Source organism: Phyllostomus hastatus, unplaced genomic scaffold (genome assembly GCF_019186645.2).
Source record: "Phyllostomus hastatus isolate PE091 unplaced genomic scaffold, TTU_PhHast_1.1 phas_scaffold_501, whole genome shotgun sequence".
NCBI classification, from domain to species: Eukaryota; Metazoa; Chordata; class Mammalia; order Chiroptera; family Phyllostomidae; genus Phyllostomus; species Phyllostomus hastatus.
The window spans coordinates 55929315-55948466 of NW_025334033.1; the positions used below are offsets into that span (position 1 = coordinate 55929315).

At 40.6% G+C, this 19152-nt stretch overlaps 1 protein-coding gene across 1 annotated transcript in view; it reads left to right on the forward strand.

Annotated features, from left to right (window-relative positions):
- The window catches only part of TSHR (thyroid stimulating hormone receptor), an 86680-nt gene that overhangs the window by 37823 nt on the left and 29705 nt on the right, over positions 1 to 19152 (forward strand). Inside the window, exons 2-5 of the mRNA XM_045823102.1 lie at positions 5687 to 5758; positions 7893 to 7967; positions 15758 to 15832; positions 18726 to 18800. Coding sequence (XP_045679058.1) covers positions 5687 to 5758; positions 7893 to 7967; positions 15758 to 15832; positions 18726 to 18800 — 297 coding nt within the window. The remainder of the gene's footprint in view (positions 1 to 5686; positions 5759 to 7892; positions 7968 to 15757; positions 15833 to 18725; positions 18801 to 19152) is intronic.

Genomic DNA, 19152 nt, shown 5'->3' on the forward strand with positions numbered 1-19152 from the left:
TTCTGATCATTTATTTATTTAACATTATTGAAATCAATCTTCTGTCTCAGGCTGCAATAAAATCATCATGATACTGACCAAGTTTATTCATTAAATAGACAATTCATTTTCATCTAAGGCTAGGATTGCTGGCATTCCCCTCTTTACTTTTGTCTAAAATTTATTATGTGTATTCTATCATCAGTGAGACAGCTGTTCTGAGACGCACAACCCTTACTGGTCTATGAGTATTAATGGGCTTTTTTTGGTGAGAAATCTGGCTAAGGAGACTATCTTGTTTGTGGAATTTGGCAGAATGTTGCCATTTCAAATATTTTTTACTTTTAAAACATATTCTGTTATGAAGGGGAGGAAACAAATCTTTTCCATCTACCCTTCTAGATTCTCAGCTAGGGCTCTGTAACCAGATTGGCCAGAGAAAAGCATACACACTTGTCTAGAGTGGGAAGGGGTGGGAAAATGTGATAGGACAAAGGGGTATGCGCTGAGAGTGGTACACTAAGGGGAACTTAGCAAGGCTTGTCTCTTCAGATTCCTAGGCATCCCTCTGTCTTTGGATGCTCCTTATCTCCAAAGACAGAGAGGGAGTCTCTCACAGGAGAATCTTATGACTTGCTTCAAGGAAGAAGTGGGGGTGGGAGAAGTCACAGAGTCCTTCCTACACTGACCATTTCTCAAATTCCTCTAGCTTAAAATATTCAGTACACCGAGGTGCCATATTCTGGGGTAACACCTAAACCCCATCATTCCTCAATCTGAAACTTTCCCCAAGAAGTTTGACTGTCTAAACACTTAGCTGATAAATTGTCCCATGTCCCGCTGAACCGGTCTCTCAGTCCTGGGAATAAGTCAGCCCTAAACAGTTGTGCCTCATTTCAGCAGGTGGTGATATGGGCAGTAGGGCACCGAGGCACCCACCTAAGTTAGGCCTCTATGTGGTGTTAGTAATTAGGCATTTAACAAGGTACATTTCAATGGGAATAAAAGAAAGGTTACTGGTTAGAACAAATTATAAACTCAGTTTTTTAGTCCAGAGGGCAAGAAGATTCCAGATGTTGGGTTTAAGGCATCTTTGGGTGGTCAGGACAGGCAGTAACAGTCCAGTGAACTTCCTGGCTTGCAGTATGAATATCTCTGGTGACAGCAGTAGGTTTTCTGGCAAACTTTCTGAGTGGCCCAAACTACAGTAGGCAGGGAGAGTACCCACATGTCATCTGTGATGGTAAAGTTAATGTCACTCCAGCTTCAGTCTGCAGGGCTTTCGGAGATGAGCAGTTCTAGTCTTTAGTGATGCCAAGTCAGAGAGGTGGGAAACAACTGGAAATCACAATTATTGATAACCTGTACAAATGGCAGGATCCAGTTTATAAAGAGATGAAAATAGCTCAAAGATAATAAACATTCACAAAGGTGGATTATAGTTTTGCATTGAAATAGATTTTTTTTTCTCTACAGTCAGCTCTGTTTCTATCAAAGATAATCAAAGATGATATCTCTATTTGCAGAAATAAGTCTGATCTCATTAAAATTGGCCTGATTAGTTACAGGGCAGCAAGAAGAATGATTGATCATATAAACTCTTTTTAAGTCTGCTTTTCAAGGGACCTCTGGGAAATCTGAATGTTGGTTCAAAGTCAAAAAGATTTTATTTAGAATTTGATTTTTGGGAAGTTTGTCAAAATATCGTAAGACATAACACTTGATTAAATAAGATACTGGTCATCTATTTAACCAAAGTGACAGTAAAAGATTTTAAAGGCTAATATAGAAGGTTACATAGCTGTGAACAAAACCCATTCAATATTAAGAAGACTGGTTTTCCTTTAATCAAATGACCCAATAAAGGCAACACAAAGCTCAGGAAGTTATTTTGATAAAACACAGAATCTTCGTTTCCTAGGTGAATTACTTGAAAGGTAACAGGTTACTTGACAACCTGAACACCCTGGCAGGTGAAAACCAACCCAAGCTTTCAGGACACGAACAAACCCACAGGAAAGCAACAGCTGTCCCTGGGATGGGGGATCGGTCGATAACCAATGGGTACTCAAAACCAAATTCGTAAGAGTCACAATCCAAACAACTAACTCTTGAAAATATTTTTTTTTCCTGCTAATCTGAATTTGAAAAGGAAGGGGCAAAGAGAAATTTTTATCTCCTTCTCTCAACTAAGCAAGACAGAGATTCACGAAAGTGGCCCGGTGAGAACTCTTACCTCCGCCAGTTTTCGTCAGCTGTCCCAGACCTCAGCTGCAGTCTCCAGGGAGAGTGCAGTATCCCAGCCTTTTACTGTCCCGTCCTCCCTGCCAGCAACTACAGGGGAGGAAAATACATATTTATTTTTTCCCTCTACCCTAGTTTACTAACTGGAGCTTTCTAACAGAAGGTAGATTTATAAGAGAAAAGCATTCAACTTTATTTCTTCTAAGTTTTATGTGACGTAGAAGCCTTCATAGGGAAATGAGCAGCTGAAGAAGTAGTTGAACCTGGACATTGCTACACTAGTTTGATGAGGAGTGGAAAGTCAAGGGAAGATGAGAGGACAAAGAAGTCTGAGCTAAGGGTAGTAAACTGGGGGACTCAGCAAGGCATCTTCGTTTAGACTCCTCTCGCCATCTTCACAGATCAAGATGCTCCTTTTCTTTGGGTATAGGGAGGCCAGCTCCTACATGAAGATTTTATAACTTGCTTTAGGGAAGAAGGAGGGTCAGAGAGTCCTTCCTACACCTGCTATTTCTCAAATTCTTCCTGCCTAAAATATTCAAAAGCCAAGGTGCCACATTTGGGAATAGTGTGTCCTGAACCCCATCAACTATGACTAACCCAGTACTAGGAAAAGATCTTTGTTCAACTGAAAGTGTGTGTGTGCTTATCTGTGTGAAAGAGAAAGAGAGAATTCCAGAAACATGTATTATGTATTTCAGGAATTCATACATTGGGAAAGGATGTAAATAGTACTTGAATCTTTACTCCAAAGTTGATTAAATTGCATTTAGATGTGATTTCTGCTCTAAGTCAAACATCTTAGAAAACACTATTCTAATTTTCTTTTAAATTAAATACACTATTTACTTTTGAACAAACAGAAACCCCAAATTTCTAGCCAACGCAAGTTGCAAATGAGTTCCACGCTACCTACAAGCAGTGTGGGCAGTCTTATAACAGGTGTACCCCAGACCCACACCCTAGGACATACTCTGTACGTCAGACTATCTTTGAGCTTAAGAAACTCAGTATCCCTGGGTGATACCCAACACGTGGGTATCTTACCCTTTGTTTTCCTTTGTCATGGCCCAGTTTTTCTCGGAGATTTTAGTCAGACGCTTGTTGTTATTCCCCTATCTTTGTAACTTCAGAATCTTGGATCTGGACCAACAGGCTTTTAATCAACCCAATTAAGGGACTGCAAGCAGGAGTCCAGTGAGGAAGGGCAGGTAACTTATGGGAGATGAATTTCTGAAATCATATGAAGGCAGCACTGGGCCTCATGCTGAAACACCGAGGTTTGCCAAGGGCTGCCAATCTGCCCTTTGGTCTTTCACATCGCCTCTCACCCTCCAAGTTCATAGGTCCTTTTCTTTGTTTTTACTGAAGTACAGTTGGTATACAATATTATATTAGTTACAATAGTTTCATGTGTACAATATAGTGATTTGACATTTTTATACCTCACAGTATGATCACCCCACTAAGATTAGTAATCATCTGTCGCTATGCACACATCACAATAATGCGGACTGTATTACTGAATAGGTTCTTTTAGCAACTAATTTGGTCCTGCTGAGGCTTTGATTTGGCAAGTTACAGATATAATTCTTAATAAGCAGACATAATATACCAAGTGAAAGGAACTGCTATAAATAGGCCTTTAGTAATGTGGCGGTGAGGTGTTGGGGAGGGGAAGCATTCTACTGTCCTATGATTAGTCTTAGTCATTTAGCGAGCCTGTGCCTTTAAACTGTGAACTTCACAAGTATTTCTCAGTGTTTTTCTCTACCCCTTGCAGAACAGGGTGCTACACTGGGCCGGAGTTGTGTTATTTCCCTTCCCCAGGTCAGACAGGCTTCGGTTAACTAGTTTCCCCTGTGGGCAGGAACAGTGCCCTGGTGCACTTCAAGCAGTTCCTTTCCCGGTCTCTTGGCTAGAAGCACAAGGAGATTTCTCTCTGACACTTACTATTAGAACCTGGTCAAGATAATGGAAGTAAACCTCACAAAACTGGGGAGGTCCCGCTATGCCTGGGTCCCTTTGTAGTATTCAGCTCTCACAATTGTCCATACTCTGGGCCTCCAGCAATACAGCATCACCATGCAGGGGTTCCTGGCCGGGCACTGCTTCCCCAGGAGCCTCCACTCGGAGTCTCTGCTCCATGAAGCCAGACTCCCTGTGTCTTTGGCAGTCTCCTCTGCCTTGGGGGCAGCAGTCGGCCCTAGGTCATCCCTCTCTTATAGATACAAGAAGAGCTTTTGATTTTTCAGTCTGATCAGCTTTTTACTCATTGTTAGGATGGAGGGGTGACTTCCAGGGTCCTGACAAGCAGAACTGGAAACTGGAAGTTCTAAATACAGGGTGGGGCCGAAGTAGGTTTACAGTTGTGAATATGCAAACCCCTGCATTTATTCTTGCATTATTTATTAATTACTATATTATTTCCCATACGTACAACTGTAAACCTACATTTGCCCATCCCCGTTTTTAAACTTCCACTTTCCAATTCTGCAAAAATTAGTAGTTCAAAGAATACACAGATCAAAGAAATAGATCATTGAAAAACATCCTTGCAGCCTAGGGAGAAAAATAACACAATTTCGAAATCTTCAAATAAGGCACTAAATGGATGGTACGTGGTTACTGGTATCTAAATGGCAAAACAGCCCCGGGGGGAGATGGTAAGCATGATGCAAACTGCGTTAGGACAGTAGGATTGTATTTTCCATACAGGATTGTATTTGAGCAGTTGCTATAGCAAAGGAAGGAAGTAAACAATGAGCACCTAGGTGGAGAGACATACTGGAATGCACGAAGGCGTCTCATTATCTATAAGGAAAACCGCCTCAGACTTCCAAAAGTATCCAAAACAGCAAACTGGAAGAAGAGCCTCAACCTTTAAGTCCTATAGACAACAAAGACGTCATGTTCCCGAGGAGAATGAGCCCTTGTCAGTCAGTTAGTTCCAAACTGCAGCAAGAAGATGACTTAGTAAGGGAGTAGAACAAGGGACTTTTACTCAGGCAAAAGTACTGTAACCTTACCACTACTTCTAATCTTTAAGGTATATCAAATACTTTTAATTCTTCTTTATATTCTGATGGCATTTCCATTAACAAGCACATGATGTGAATTCTGTAGCGCTAAGAAACTTACGACTGTATTACAAGGCCTTTAGTTAGCAAACAGAACACGATGTTAGACACATCATGTCTAAGCAGTAAAATACCGGCTTACTGCTAATCCAAAGATGAAGTTTGAGGATTTATTTGCTGCATTTGAATCTCACTCTTAATTCTTGTTTTGTTGGGGGGAAATGTATGTTTGTTTTTCCAATGAGTATTATTTTTGTTGATTATGTATGATGAAATATATATCGTAAGGGCCATCAGGCCTCTAATAATGTGTTCTGTATAATTAAGATGAGTTATCAGAAACATCCAATGATTAAAACTCTAATCATGTATCATTTTTATAGGAAGTTTACAGAGACCCATCTGAAAACCATTCCCAGTTGTGCATTTTCAAATCTGCCCAATATTTCCAGGATGTAAGTCGTTTATTTTGTTTTTGTTTTTTTTAAAGACTTTATTTTTATTTATTTTTAGAGAGGCAAGGGAGAGAGAAAGAGAGAGAGAGAGAAACATCAATGTGTGGTTGCTGGGGGCCATGGTCTGCAACCTAGGCATGTACCCTGACTGGGAATCGAACCTGTGACACTTTGGTTCGCAGCCCACGCTCAATCCACTGAGTTATGCCAGCCAGGGCGTAAGTCATTTTTTAAAGTAAAAATTTTGCAACTGTGACATGTTATTTTCTAAATGTGTCCTATACAGAAAAAGTATCTCCATATGTAATTTGATGTACAAGATGTACATCAAAATTATCTCCATATGCAGTTTGATGTACAAAATGCATATGAACATTTTATGTACAAGATGTTTTTTGATTTGTTACATGTCTATTCCCTAACTCCTAAATGATTTTTAAAGCTAAAATAAATTTAAATTAATTTGCTCTTTAAAGTTTAATAATTCTTGATGCATTTTACTATATCTCGGGATGTGGCAAAATCTCACCTAAAAAAATCTCTCCTATAAACAGATTTCTCTATTTATAATCAATCTATCTTAATTACTCACTTTTTACCACTAATACAAATGCTTATATTTTTCCATAAATGTAGCCAATGATTTCAGATTTCATTATTATCTAATACAACTAACTCCTAAAGGAGTATCTCTAGCCCTGACCTGCTCTTACAGTTTAGGCCTGCTTTACAAACTTCCCTCCAAATAACATCACCTTGATGTCCCACACCAGGATAAACTCAGCATATCCAAAATAAACTCTCCATCTTCCCCCTGAACTGCCCCTTCCCTAGTCCCTGTAATAGCACCACCGTTCAGTGGCCTGCAAGCTGAAAACCTCAAACTCCCCTTCGGCTCTTCCTCTTCCCTCCTCTCCCTATACAATGACCTATTTCATGTCTCCACTTGTCTGTATTCATGCATTCACTTGACAAATGTTTACTGAGCCCTACTGTATGCACATTAGGATCATCTGGGAAGCTTTATAAAATAAGAGTGTTTGCCCCATCCCTCATAAACATTGACTTAATTATCCTGGGCCAAGTCTTGGACTTCTCTTTGTTTTAATAGCCTTCCCAGTGGTTCAATTGTATGGCCAGGGTTGAGAATCTCCACTATGGCTACAGGTGGACACCATCTGTTAATCGTTAATTTTCCCAAACGTCACAGAAATTCCTCTCAATAAAAATCCCATCATTGAACTTGGCTGCATTAGTCATTCACGTTACAAGATGAAATTGGAGACTGTTGGAAATGTCATTCCTATATATTCTTGTAGTTAGAAGTTTCTCTCTCTCCCTTTTTACTATGTAAAACTTTTGTTATCTTTTTGCTTAAAAGTTCAAAACAAACCTTGAATTTTTAGCATCATCAAAATCAAGAACAAAATTACTGAGATACAATGTAGCCATCACTCCCTGGAATGTTCCACTAGAGCATTGTGGATTTCTCTTCATCTTCTTTGAAATTACATCTTTAATTCCATATTATTAAGTGGTCCATTAAAAATACCTCATTCATTCTTGAATTCTTTTGTAATGTCTTTCATTTTCTGTTCTTTTGTGTAACTTACCTATTCATTCATGTAATCATTCATTCACTTAACACATTTATTAGGAGTCTGCTACATGTCAAGCACTGCAAAAGGGATTTGAGATTCAATGGCCACCAGAAACAAACACAGTTCCCCATTTCAGAGAATTTGGGGTGTAATGAGACGACATAAATCAAACTCATCCAAACAGTTGCCAAGTTGCACTGTGATAATTAGGGAAAGAATTTCATGCTGCCATGAAGATATATTATGAGAAATTTGACCTACTCAGGAAATTTGGGGAAAGCTTCTGAAGGAAGTATCAATTAAAAGAAACCTGAAGGATGAATGGATTTCATGTATTGGGAAACTTTCAGGTCTCACCAGATCTAAAAAAAAAAATAGTAACTAATTTTAACATTATTTGGAAAGAACCATGAGTATTATATATGATTTATGATCTAGGGAGCTCCTGACAAGGAACTTACATCAAAAGAGTATGTTTGGAGTTCACAGCCCTACTAACTTTTTATTTTGTCTTATGTTTTTGTGATGTTCAGCTACTTATCAATAGATGCAACACTGCAGCGGCTGGAATCACATTCTTTCTACAATTTGAGTAAAATGACGCACATGTAAGTACAATGAAAAATGCAGCATAGGCCCTGACTGGTGTGGCTCCATGGGTTGTGCGTTGTCTGCAAACTAAAAGGACACTGGTTCGATTCCTGGTCAGGGCACATGCCTGGGTTATGGGCCAGGTCCCCTGCTGGGAGGTATGTGAGAGTCAACTGATCTCTCCCTCTCTTTCTCCCTCCCTTCCTCTTGATCTGAAAAATAAATAAATAAAATATTTTTTAAAAAAGAAAAATGCAGCAGAGACCCAAGCCACCACTACTCTTGATTGATAATTTTGGGGTTCCAGATGGCAATGACAGTCCATCTATGGCTAATGGGAAGACCATATGGGGAGATCCTTAGATTACATGATGATGGAGAAAAGCCCAGCTGAGCCCAGCCTTCTAGCAACCCCCAGGCATGGAACCCTCCAGATCGATCCAGACACCAGCTAAATACCAGCCAAATACCAGCCAGTGATCCCAGTGGATTCCATATGAAACAGAAGAATCACTGAGTTTAGCACTGGCTGAAATCCCAATCCACAAAATTGAGCTATAATAAAATGGTTGTTATTTTACCACTTTGTTTAGGGTAATTTGATAGCCAAAAGAGGTGGCAACTATACTGGTATATCAGTTAAGGATGATTAAAAGACATTGAGGAAATTACAAGATTTACAGGTTTCTTACTGAGGCTCCTAAGTAGATATAAATCAGTTATCCTGGGTTTTAAACTTCAGCTGGGGTACTTTTTGGACCCTAAAGTGTACATCTGATAAAGATTTATACTTGTAAAGTGAAACATCAGTGGCCACTTCCATCTATTTCAATTCCTCTCTAAAGAAGCCAATAGGATATAAGTGATTTCTGTTGTTGCTCCTATTAATAATAGCTACCAATCACTGAATGCCTTTCATGGGCAAGCACCGTGCTGAGAGTGCTTCGCACGTACTGTCCCACTTAATCTCACTGAGCCCCCGTTTCTGCTACGTAAAATGAAGATGGTAACACACAGCTGACAGAGCTCCTGTCCAAGTTTACTCAGCTAAGAAATTACCGTCAGAATTTGAGACCACGAGCGTCTGCCTCCAAAACAATCGTAAAACCATAACATCTCTTTAATGAAAAGCAGACATAATTAAATAAAATGGTGCTTTCAGAAGGATGCTTTTACTTTTATAGGGATTTTTTTTAATCACAAGTAAATACAAATTCTACAGCTAAGTACATAAAGTGTGTGACTTTTGGCAAATAGTGTAATAAAACTTAATTTTGTCAATTCATTAAATTGAACCGAGTGGATTTATTGGAGGTCTTAGAGAACCAGTCTTGCCTGGTCATTCCATAGTCGCAAAAGCAGCAATATGTATCTTCCAGGCAATTCAAAAAATTACATTTATGAAGTTCTATTTCCAGTGGGAAATCTGATAAACTTACATTCTCCTCAATCCACTTCAAAAATCTCAGCATTTATAAAGAATTTGAACTAACATCTATTGTTTTAAATTCCTCAGCAAGTTAGAAGATGCATTAAAATCATGGCTTATCACCCTTTGGTTATAGATTATTTTTCCCCAGTCATGTAATGGAATGTTAGTACTAAAATACTTCATTGATAATTATCAAAGTAGACTAATTAAGATTTCTTTCATTGAAAAGCCTTGATAATGTAGAGATGACTTATTTTGTGAATTTATAGACTATTACTAAAAATGAGTACTAGTTTAAAACTCAGGACTTTAGAAGCTAAAGATCCAATATATTCCAAGAACTTTGTCAGATGTTATACTTTTTAACCCGGTAATCTCATGTCTATAAATTTTCCTTAGTAAAATAAACACTGGAGTGAGAAAAAGTTTACATAAAAAGCCATTTGTCTCAGAGTTAATTTATAATAGCAAAAATCTGGAAACGACTCACATGCTTAGCTAGTAGAACGGCTGAATACTTAACACTGAGCAAGTGCTAGAAGTCTGTTGTCATAGACCATTTGATCCCAGAGGAAATGCTCTTCATGTAATGCTATTAAAAAAAAAGATATACTTACAAAAAGGGGGGAAAAATCCCTGATTTTCTTTGAATCACGGAATAATGGAAGATTTCACATTTTTTTTATTTTTATAGTCAACTGAAATAAATTTTTTAAAAATTAAAGTTTCCTTTCATATTCATTAACCTTGAAATTAATACTTCAGGTTAAAATACATGGGTGGCTTATGATGTGATAAAAGTCTAACATAAAATGTTACTTTAAAATTAATTTACCTAATTCTAGTCCCAATTTTCACCTTGGTCCTGTACAGCATTTAAAGTATTCAAAGTAACACAATGATGGCTTTGCCAGTATATACACATCTTGTTTTTAAAGTAGTTAAATAATTAGTTTCCACTTCCCTAGATCTCCCAGAGCACGCAGTAAAGTTGTGCACAAAAGATGTCTAATAATTATTCGTTTGGTTTTAGTGAATCTTAACCCCCTCTGCTCACCAGAGCGAGCAGACCTAGGAACAGTCAGAGTGGCCTCCCCCTGCTTTTTTTTTGCACTATTGGAACTTAAAAGCAGACTAGAAAAATACTGAAAATCAAAATAAAGTAAAAGTTACAAAGAAACTGGGCACTGGCTGAGAGCTAGGTTTTGGCTGACATCTCCTTCAGTTTCTTGTTTTAAACAGCGTCATCTTACACATTACCGCATTTATATTTCTTAAAAGTCCAGCCATGCTGACCAGGCCAGCTTCACTGCTCTTCAGATACTTCACTCTCAGTCCGTCTCCTTGCCCTGTGCTAGTCTGAAGCTTCCTCATCTCTCTTGGCCCCATTGAACTTGGCAGGTGAAATGCCAACTCGGCTTCGCTATTGCCCTCACTTTGTTTCCCAGCTTGGCGTGCTTTTTGCTCATGAACTGGGGGTGTTTAGGGTGTGGGCAAATACCTCTAAGCCTGAGGATCACAGTTAAATGCCACGATCAAATGCTTGTTTCGCTGAAGTGGGAAGGGGGCCACCAGACAGTGGAAAGAAATCAGTAGTTGGAAAGTTCCTTAATTAGAGGGCTTTTAAGCCTCTCTTTCCCCTCTTTTGGCTCCCTGCCCCTGCAACCCGAGAACTCCCTCCTCTCACCTTGCTGGTTTCCCATATTCTTGGGGTTCAGGCCGGGCTCCTAAGTGCCCGCCATAATGCCAGTTGTTTTAAATAAGCCAGTTTCTCTGTTCTTGGCTCTTATTGAGACTTAACAAATGTTTCTCAGAAAAAAAAAAGAAAAAAAAACAGAATTGAGACATATGATTAAAGTGAACCTAAGGTATGCTAAATTATTAATCTGCTGGTTTCTGAAAACACTGCATACCTGGGCATCAATGTTATAATTTTTGCTTAAATGTCCATTTTATTTGAAATCTAATGAAGGGAAATTAAACAATGATGAGTATTTAAATTTTTTCTTAGTTCTGGTGGGTGATTTCCCATTACTTAAAAAAAAAAGCTGAATTTGTAGTTAGAAGTCCTAAGTCAAGGCTCAGGGTTGCCTCTGGCTGTTTAACAGGAGATCAGGCACCTCACCTTTCTCAACGTGTCTGCACTGCTGTGTCTGCAAAACGGGGAAGGTATCACCTGCTTCGCTTAAGTCAGTTCTGCCATTCCCTCACTGGCAGAACGGTCTGGAGTGATACAAAGTATATACCCAGTCCCTTTTTTACCTTTTAACCTTCCAAAGCTGGGCTTTTCTAACCAACAAGCTTCACAATCCTCAAGTATTTCCCTGACACAGCGAAATCACACCCCCCCCGCCCCGCCCACAGCAGAGTGGACTTGAAGAGTTGAACACACTATGTGGCCCAGCATATTTTTTAAAAAATTGATATAGAATCTCTATTGCTTTGCTTTGTTTTTTAACTTGAGGATTTTTGCATGCCTTTTATTGCATTTTTTCTTCTTTGAACAAGATAAAATAAAAAGTGAAAATCACACGCTCCTGGTCTCCAAACCTATCTACCAGAGCTACTTGTGAACGGTGTACTCTGTACGTTAAGAATTGTATCAGTGTTGATTGTATTGGTTTCAGTGGGCTAATTACTATAAGAAATGGACAAACATAAAACCGTGGGACAGACCTCAGGTGACCGAAGTTTATGTCTTGCTCCTGGGACAATACTGGGTGAAGGAGAAGATCTGCAGGGCAGCTCTCGTCCCCACCCCTGCCCCGACCCCGCAGTCACGCAGGGATCCTGGCTGCTGACCCAGTGGCCCCTCCACCTTCGGTTTTTGTTCACACCTACCAGGGAAGGCATCTCCATTCCAGCTCGCTGTGTTCAATTACACGTAGGTTTCCTTTCCCTCCGTGCGCACCCCCCACACCCCGACCTCCCCGCAGCTTCACCACCCTCCTGTAGCTTGGACCACGATTGATTGCTTAACTGAAAACTGTGATTCACATTCAACTTCCCAGGCATGCTTACAACCCATTCAAATGTGGACCCTCTTTCACCCTTCTCCTGCGATCAGAGGTTCTGTGGTACCTACCTCTACTCCGCCTTGCTTGCTTTCTTAGAAAAACTTCTGGCCCCTACATTCACTTCTGACCTTGTCTCCATTTACTTAACTACTGGCAGTCCATACTCCTGCCCCTTCCTAGCTTCAGCATATTTTATCGTTTTTCTCTAGCTGTATTGAGCTACAATTAACAATATAACATTGTGTCAGTTTAACCTACAAGGTGTTGATTTCATACACTTACATACAGCATAGTGATTTCTGCTATAGTAATAGCTAACGCCTCCATCCTGTCACGTAATTACCATTTCTCTTTTGTGAGAACATTTAAGATCTCCCTTAGCAACTTCCAAGTACATAGTACAGCATTATTCGCTATAGTCACCGTGCTGCACATTAGAGCGTAGAATTTGTTAATCTCGTAACTGGAAGTCAGTTCCCTTTGATCGATATTTCCCCATCCCCCATCCCCAGCCTCTTAACAACCACTCCACTCTCTAGTTCTCTTGAGTTCAGCTGTTTTAGATCCCACATATAAGTGACAGCATACAGAGTTTACCTTTCTCTCAGCATAGGTTTTTTTTTAGTCCCTTGTGGGTGGGTTTTGGGCTGATTGCCCTCTTATCTCGGAAAGCGGCTTCTTTTCCCTGGTGTTTTCTTGTAGTATCTCTTATTTATCTTTCCTTTAACTCTTACCCTTCCCCCAGAAATCCCTCTTCTCTCTCTGTCTTCCCCACCCCCTCTCCTGCAGCCTCTCCCACCTCTTTCTTCTCTCACAGCAGCCATCCAGGTTGCAGCTCATTTAATCGGCTGTAACCAACGGTACTGCCTCTCTCCCTTTCATTCATCACCTCTGAAGCTGATTCATTTGGCTGCACTTCATTTCGTTGTAACATCCTCTGGGGTCACTCACTGAAGTCTGCTTATTAAACCACAGACTCTTCTGGAACAATTTTCTAGACTACAAACCACACTCAAGACAGTTTCCTAAACTCTCCTAAATGGTTTATGTTTGATGGTCTCTGACAGCGGCTCAAACCCTCCTCCCCAAATGGAAAGCTCTGGCAGGGAGTTTACTGCTCACCCTGCAGAGACGGTGCACCGCCTTGGCAGAGTCTGATAGACCCTCCGAGGGCAGGGTGGGACAGGTGTGAGAATGTGCAGCAGGTGGCCACCCGCCCCAGTTTACCCAGGACAGAGGGACTCTCAGGGGAGAGGTTTTTAGTGTCAAAACAGCAGAAAAACTTAAATGTAGTTTAAAGTGGGGCTTTCAATGCAGGGCCTTGGTTGGGTAAAGATCATGATATGATAGGATTCGTAGAAACAAGACAAAGGTTGACCTGAGGGTTCTCAGAGTTCTGGGATATAAACTATTGATGTTCTGTTGAAGCTTCATAGGTCTTTTAAGAAGTACCCATAATGAACAATAAAGTTATTTATCTGGGAAAAAGTTATGGCAATGAAAACAATGGGCCAGTAAGGTTATGTTAACACAGACAGTAAACTGAGGTAGATGGTTTCTGTTCTCAGAGTTCATTCCACCCTCTCTTTTCCAAGGTCAGTTTCATACTCAACATCCTCAGTCAAATACCAAACCTAGTATTTTGTTGTTGTTGTTTTGCTTTTACATTTGGTACGAACATTGCAGCCCAACCCAAGTTCTTGGTGTCTGCTCTAGCTTTCATTCCACTTAGGAGAATAACATAACACACTGATTGTTTACAGAGCCCTCACTGTGTGCTAGGTCATGCATCGAACTCCTTATAGACATTCGATCCTCACAAGAGTCCTGTGATGAAACAGGAGCTGTTGTCCCTATTTACGTATGAGGAAACTATGGCTCAGATGGTCAAGGAATTTGCCCCAAGTCATGTAGCCAGAGTGGCAGAGCCAAGATTCAATCTCAGGCCCATCTGACTATTCAGCAATAAAAAGGAGCAAACCACTGATACATGCCACACGGATGAACCTCACAGGCATTATGTTAAAGGAAAGAAGCCAGACATAGAAGACTACATATCTGTGATTCCATTTATATGAAATGCCCAGATAAGGCAAATTTATAGAGATAGAAAGCAGATCAGTGGCTCTTAAGCATGGCGAAGGGGGTGGGAATTAACTACAAATGAGCATATGGTTGCATTTGTCATTGATAGAAAGGTTCTAAAACTGGATTGTGGTAATGGTTGCACAATTCTATAAATGTACCAAAAATCTGCCCGGGCTGGTGGGCTCAGTGGAGTAAGCATTGGCCTGCAAACCAAAAGATCACGGGCTTGATTCCTAGTCCAGGTACATGCCTGGGTTGTGAGCCCAGTCCCCAGCTGAGGGCATGCAAGAGGGAACCAGTCGATATTTCTCTCCCTCCCTTTCTCCTTCCCTCTCCTCTCTCTAAATATAAATAAATAAAATCCTTTTTAAAAAAAATTAAATTTACCAAAAATCATTTAATTGTATACCTGCCATGCATGAATTTGTAGAAATTCTCCTTCAGTGTTCTAAGTCTTGTCGTTGTCACTATCAGCAACTGAATGCAGGTCCCTTCAGACATCAAGCCTTGGGTCCATCCCAAAGAGGAGAGGCCATGGGTCTTCCTGGGCTCCTCTGTGCTCTCCTGTAAGCACGGGGAGCACCTTGAAACTCTTCTAACCAATCTACGTATGTTCACTACATTTAATTCAAGCAGTGAAAGCCTATTTCTAACAATCACTAATTTCACTAATGCTAACTGCATTTTGATGAGCATGCACGCAAACCAACCATGTAAATTATAGACACATGCGATATCATACCACATGTGCTGAAGAGTCTTAAATTACTGATGTAGAAAAACAAACCCAAGGGAACTGTTGAGACTCACTACACCCACTACCTCTGAAATAGCAATTAACAGAGGGACCTCACTGCCCTCATCACCTTGCTGCCACCCATCAAAAGCACTCAAGCACCCAGCCAGGGCCAGGATACTTGCTCCTGTTAGCACTGAAGGTTTCTGTCCTGCACAAACCGCTGAAGAGGTGTTTCTTTTGTATTTATACCTCGAAGTAAGACAAGGCTCTGGGACTAAGATTAAAAGAAAGGTTGCCCATGAAGGCAAAAGGACCGAAGTGAAGCTGATGACGTGAGAGGTCTGAGCAGCTGCTGCGTCCCTGGGAGCGGGCCTGAGCACTGCGTTGGGACTGACCCCCGGCAGGAAGAGTCCGTGGGGTGTCACGTCCATGTGTATTCTTCTCCTGTTAAACCTGATTTATGTTGTTTTATCTTTGGTAAGAACAGAAATGGATGTATTATGGTGAATGTGCTCTCTGTGACTTTTATAGAGAGATTCGGAATACCAGAAGCTTAACTTTCATAGACCCTGGTGCCCTAAAAGAGCTGCCTCTTCTGAAGTTCCTGTAAGTAGTAACGCCACTCTAATGCCATTTTTAACTTTTTTTCCAGAGAATTATAATGTTATTGTCTACCAAGAATCTCCCTAGCATGATATGCAACAGGATCGTTTTTTAGTGGAGTAAGGCCTGGGGCAAACCACGTCCTGTGGCTTACTCCCCACTCTTTCCCATCAGGCAAGGTATCAGGTGAAATGGTCCACATTTTATAAAACCTATTCAGCCCTGGCCAGTGTGGCTCAATAGGTTTGGCATCATCCTGCAAACCGAAAGGTCATGGGTTCCATTCCCGGTCAGGGCATATGCCTGGCTTGCAGACAAGGCTCCCAGTTACAGGTGTGCTGGAGGCAACTGATTGTTGTTTCTCGTACACATCGATGTTTCTCTCCCTCTCTCCCCCTCCCTTCTGCTCTCTCTAAATATAAATAAAATCTTAAAAAAAAACCTATTCAAAAGTAAGTATGTAGTGCTGGGACCAGAAACCTGCTCGAAGAGACATGGAGAAAATGCAAACTGTGTGTGTGTGTGTGTGTGTGTGTGTGTGTGTGTGTGTGTTTAAATAGAGTATAACAGAACAAAACAAAATGAAGAACTCTGAGTGCCCAGTGGTCAATTGATTAGAAAAACATTTTGCAAATATAGGAGGGTAGCTGCTACATAGCAAAAATAAAAAAAGCCACAAGGGGTAAAATTCAATCTCTTGTAGGCTGTGGGGACAAAAACGGAAGGGATGGCACTTACTCCTTAGCTTTGGTAACACCTTAACTATAATTCCATGAGAACAGGAACCACATTGGTGTTCTCTGTTACATCTTTCCTGACTAGCTCAGAGTAGGTGCTCAACAGTAATGTGTTCGGTGGGCGTACATGTGTGGCCTTAGGTCCTCTAGACTCCAGCTGGAAGAGCCCCTCTCACCTTCCCACTTTCCTGCTCACATGCTTTGTAAAAGGTAAGAACACAAAAACATTAAGAGGGAAAACTACTAATCAACCTTAATCCCAATGCCCAGAAATAATCACTATTGACACAGTTCATTTCCATCTAGGGATTTTACATGAAAGTATATAGCCATGTATATTTTATGAAATGTCTTTAAGGATGAATAGATGTTATCCAGGAAAAGAAGAGGGTTGAGGTAAACGAGAAATACAGATGAGTGGAAAAGCATGATAAAGACACAAAGGTAGCCCTGGCCAGGTGGTTCAGTTGGCTGGGGCATCTTCCCATACACCAAAATGTTGCAAGTTTTATCCCTGGTTGGGGCATGTACAGGAGGTAACTGACTAATGTTTCTCTCCCACATCAATGTGTTTTTCTGTGTGTGTGTATGTGTCCCTTCCCCTCTCTCTAAAATCAATAAAAACATATCCTCAGGTGAGGGCTTTTTAAAAAAGACACAAAGGTGGTATTTGGGAGTAGGGGGAGGAACTAAGAATAGTTCATTATTGAAGAAGTAGGATCAGGAGATACTGGAAGGCTAGAAAAGGGTATTAATGGGTTATATGGCTGAAGGGGTATCTGGGGAGTGACAACAACTTATGGGACAAGGCAATCACTCCTGTGTGGACTTCGTGTTTCAATCAATAAATAACCCTGATACAGTGATCCCTGCTCTGTGCAAGGCTCTATGGGAAACACATACGATAGTGAAATACTGCCCTTGCCTTCAAGAAGCTTACAATCTAGTTGGGGAGGATACTATATATGAAACTGAAAAGTTCCCCCCGTACAGGAAAATAATGGTAAGTGAACAATGAAAACTACATACATTATTGGGCGTACAGGTCATTAGAGGAGATATCAAAATGAAGATGGACTTGTCCAGGTCTTTGAGTAGAGAGGTCCTGATCCAAGTCCCTAATCTGGCATTTCAGCCCTTTCCTATATGTTCCCCACCTGAATCTTGGGCCTCTTTCCCCTACTCTCCCACGTGAACCACTATTGCACTTGAACTAGTTTGTTCAGGTCCCTCCTTTGTTCTCTACAATGTCCCATTTTCTCTTTCTGAGACCTCTGGCTCCTGCTTCCTCTTCAAATCCTATGTCCTCTCCTCTAGAAGGAGTCAGGTCAGAAGTAGCCTTAGAAGGCATATCAGTGGAACTAGAGTTTTCTCTGCTGGAAGATTTTTTGTTTAAGGCTTCACTGGTAGTATCTAGGTCTTACATCATGGCATGCCAAACCTCTCAAAAAAATCTTTGTCTACTGCCTACATTCTAGTAGCTACCGACTCAATCTGGGAGGCATCCAGAACCTGAGAGTTTTTGTGTTTGTGCTGTTAATGTAATCTTTTATTTTTGACATTTTGTCCTGATGACACAAACTTTGGAAAGGGAATATGTCTTTGCTTTCTTTCCTTGGCTGGACACAGTTTTTAAATGGGGCTGCTGCATGGTACTCCCAGTGACTGCCAGAGGGAAACAGTCCCTGCAAAACAATGAGCACAGCACAAAGTAGAGTTTGAAAGAGGAAGTTTGGCTTGGAGTTGACTAGTTACATTGTCTACCTGCCCCACACCCATATTACATACTCACAAGACACACACCTGGACACCCACAATGTCTTCCAATTAAAACATGAACATCACACACACACACACACACACACAGAAATCTGAATGCTTTTCCTTAGGCTCTTTCTTGGTTCAAAAAATCCCCAGATTCTTCTAAACAAAAAAGATGTTCTGACACTGGTGGACTGGATTAGATTATTGTACCTTGAGGGAATATTGTCTCACCCAAGGGTTAGAACTTGCCCGTGTCACTCAGGTATTTAGTGCAGCAGTTAGGATTTGCTTTCAGTTGAGCTTCAAAACCCATGCTTTCAGGTATTACATTATTCTACTTCCTATATGTTAATTTTCTTAGCTGACTTCTATTTTTTTCTTTTTTATTACTTTAGTGGCATTTTCAACACTGGGCTTAAAATATTCCCTGACCTGACCAAAGTCTATTCCACTGATGTGTTCTTTATACTGTAAGTATGCACCTGTGCAATGTTTGGCAATATTTTATTTGTCACTGACAAGGAATAGAGTGCAGCCATTGGTGCTGATCAAAGCCAAGTGGAGCAATTGTTCAAGAAGGAAGCAGTGATCAGCTGTGACAAATGCCATAATGGCTGAGGCATGGCCACTGGGTTTAGTAATGTGGGACATTGGTGATCATAACAAGGACAGCCTCAGGGGAGTGCTGTTGGTGAAGTCTGGTTAGAGTGGGCTAGAAGGAGAATCACAGAGAGTGATCATGACAAACTCTTGAGAAGTTTTACAGCTATAAGAGAGCAAAAAATGTCTCAGTAGTTGGTGAATATTGTGTCAGGAGAAAAG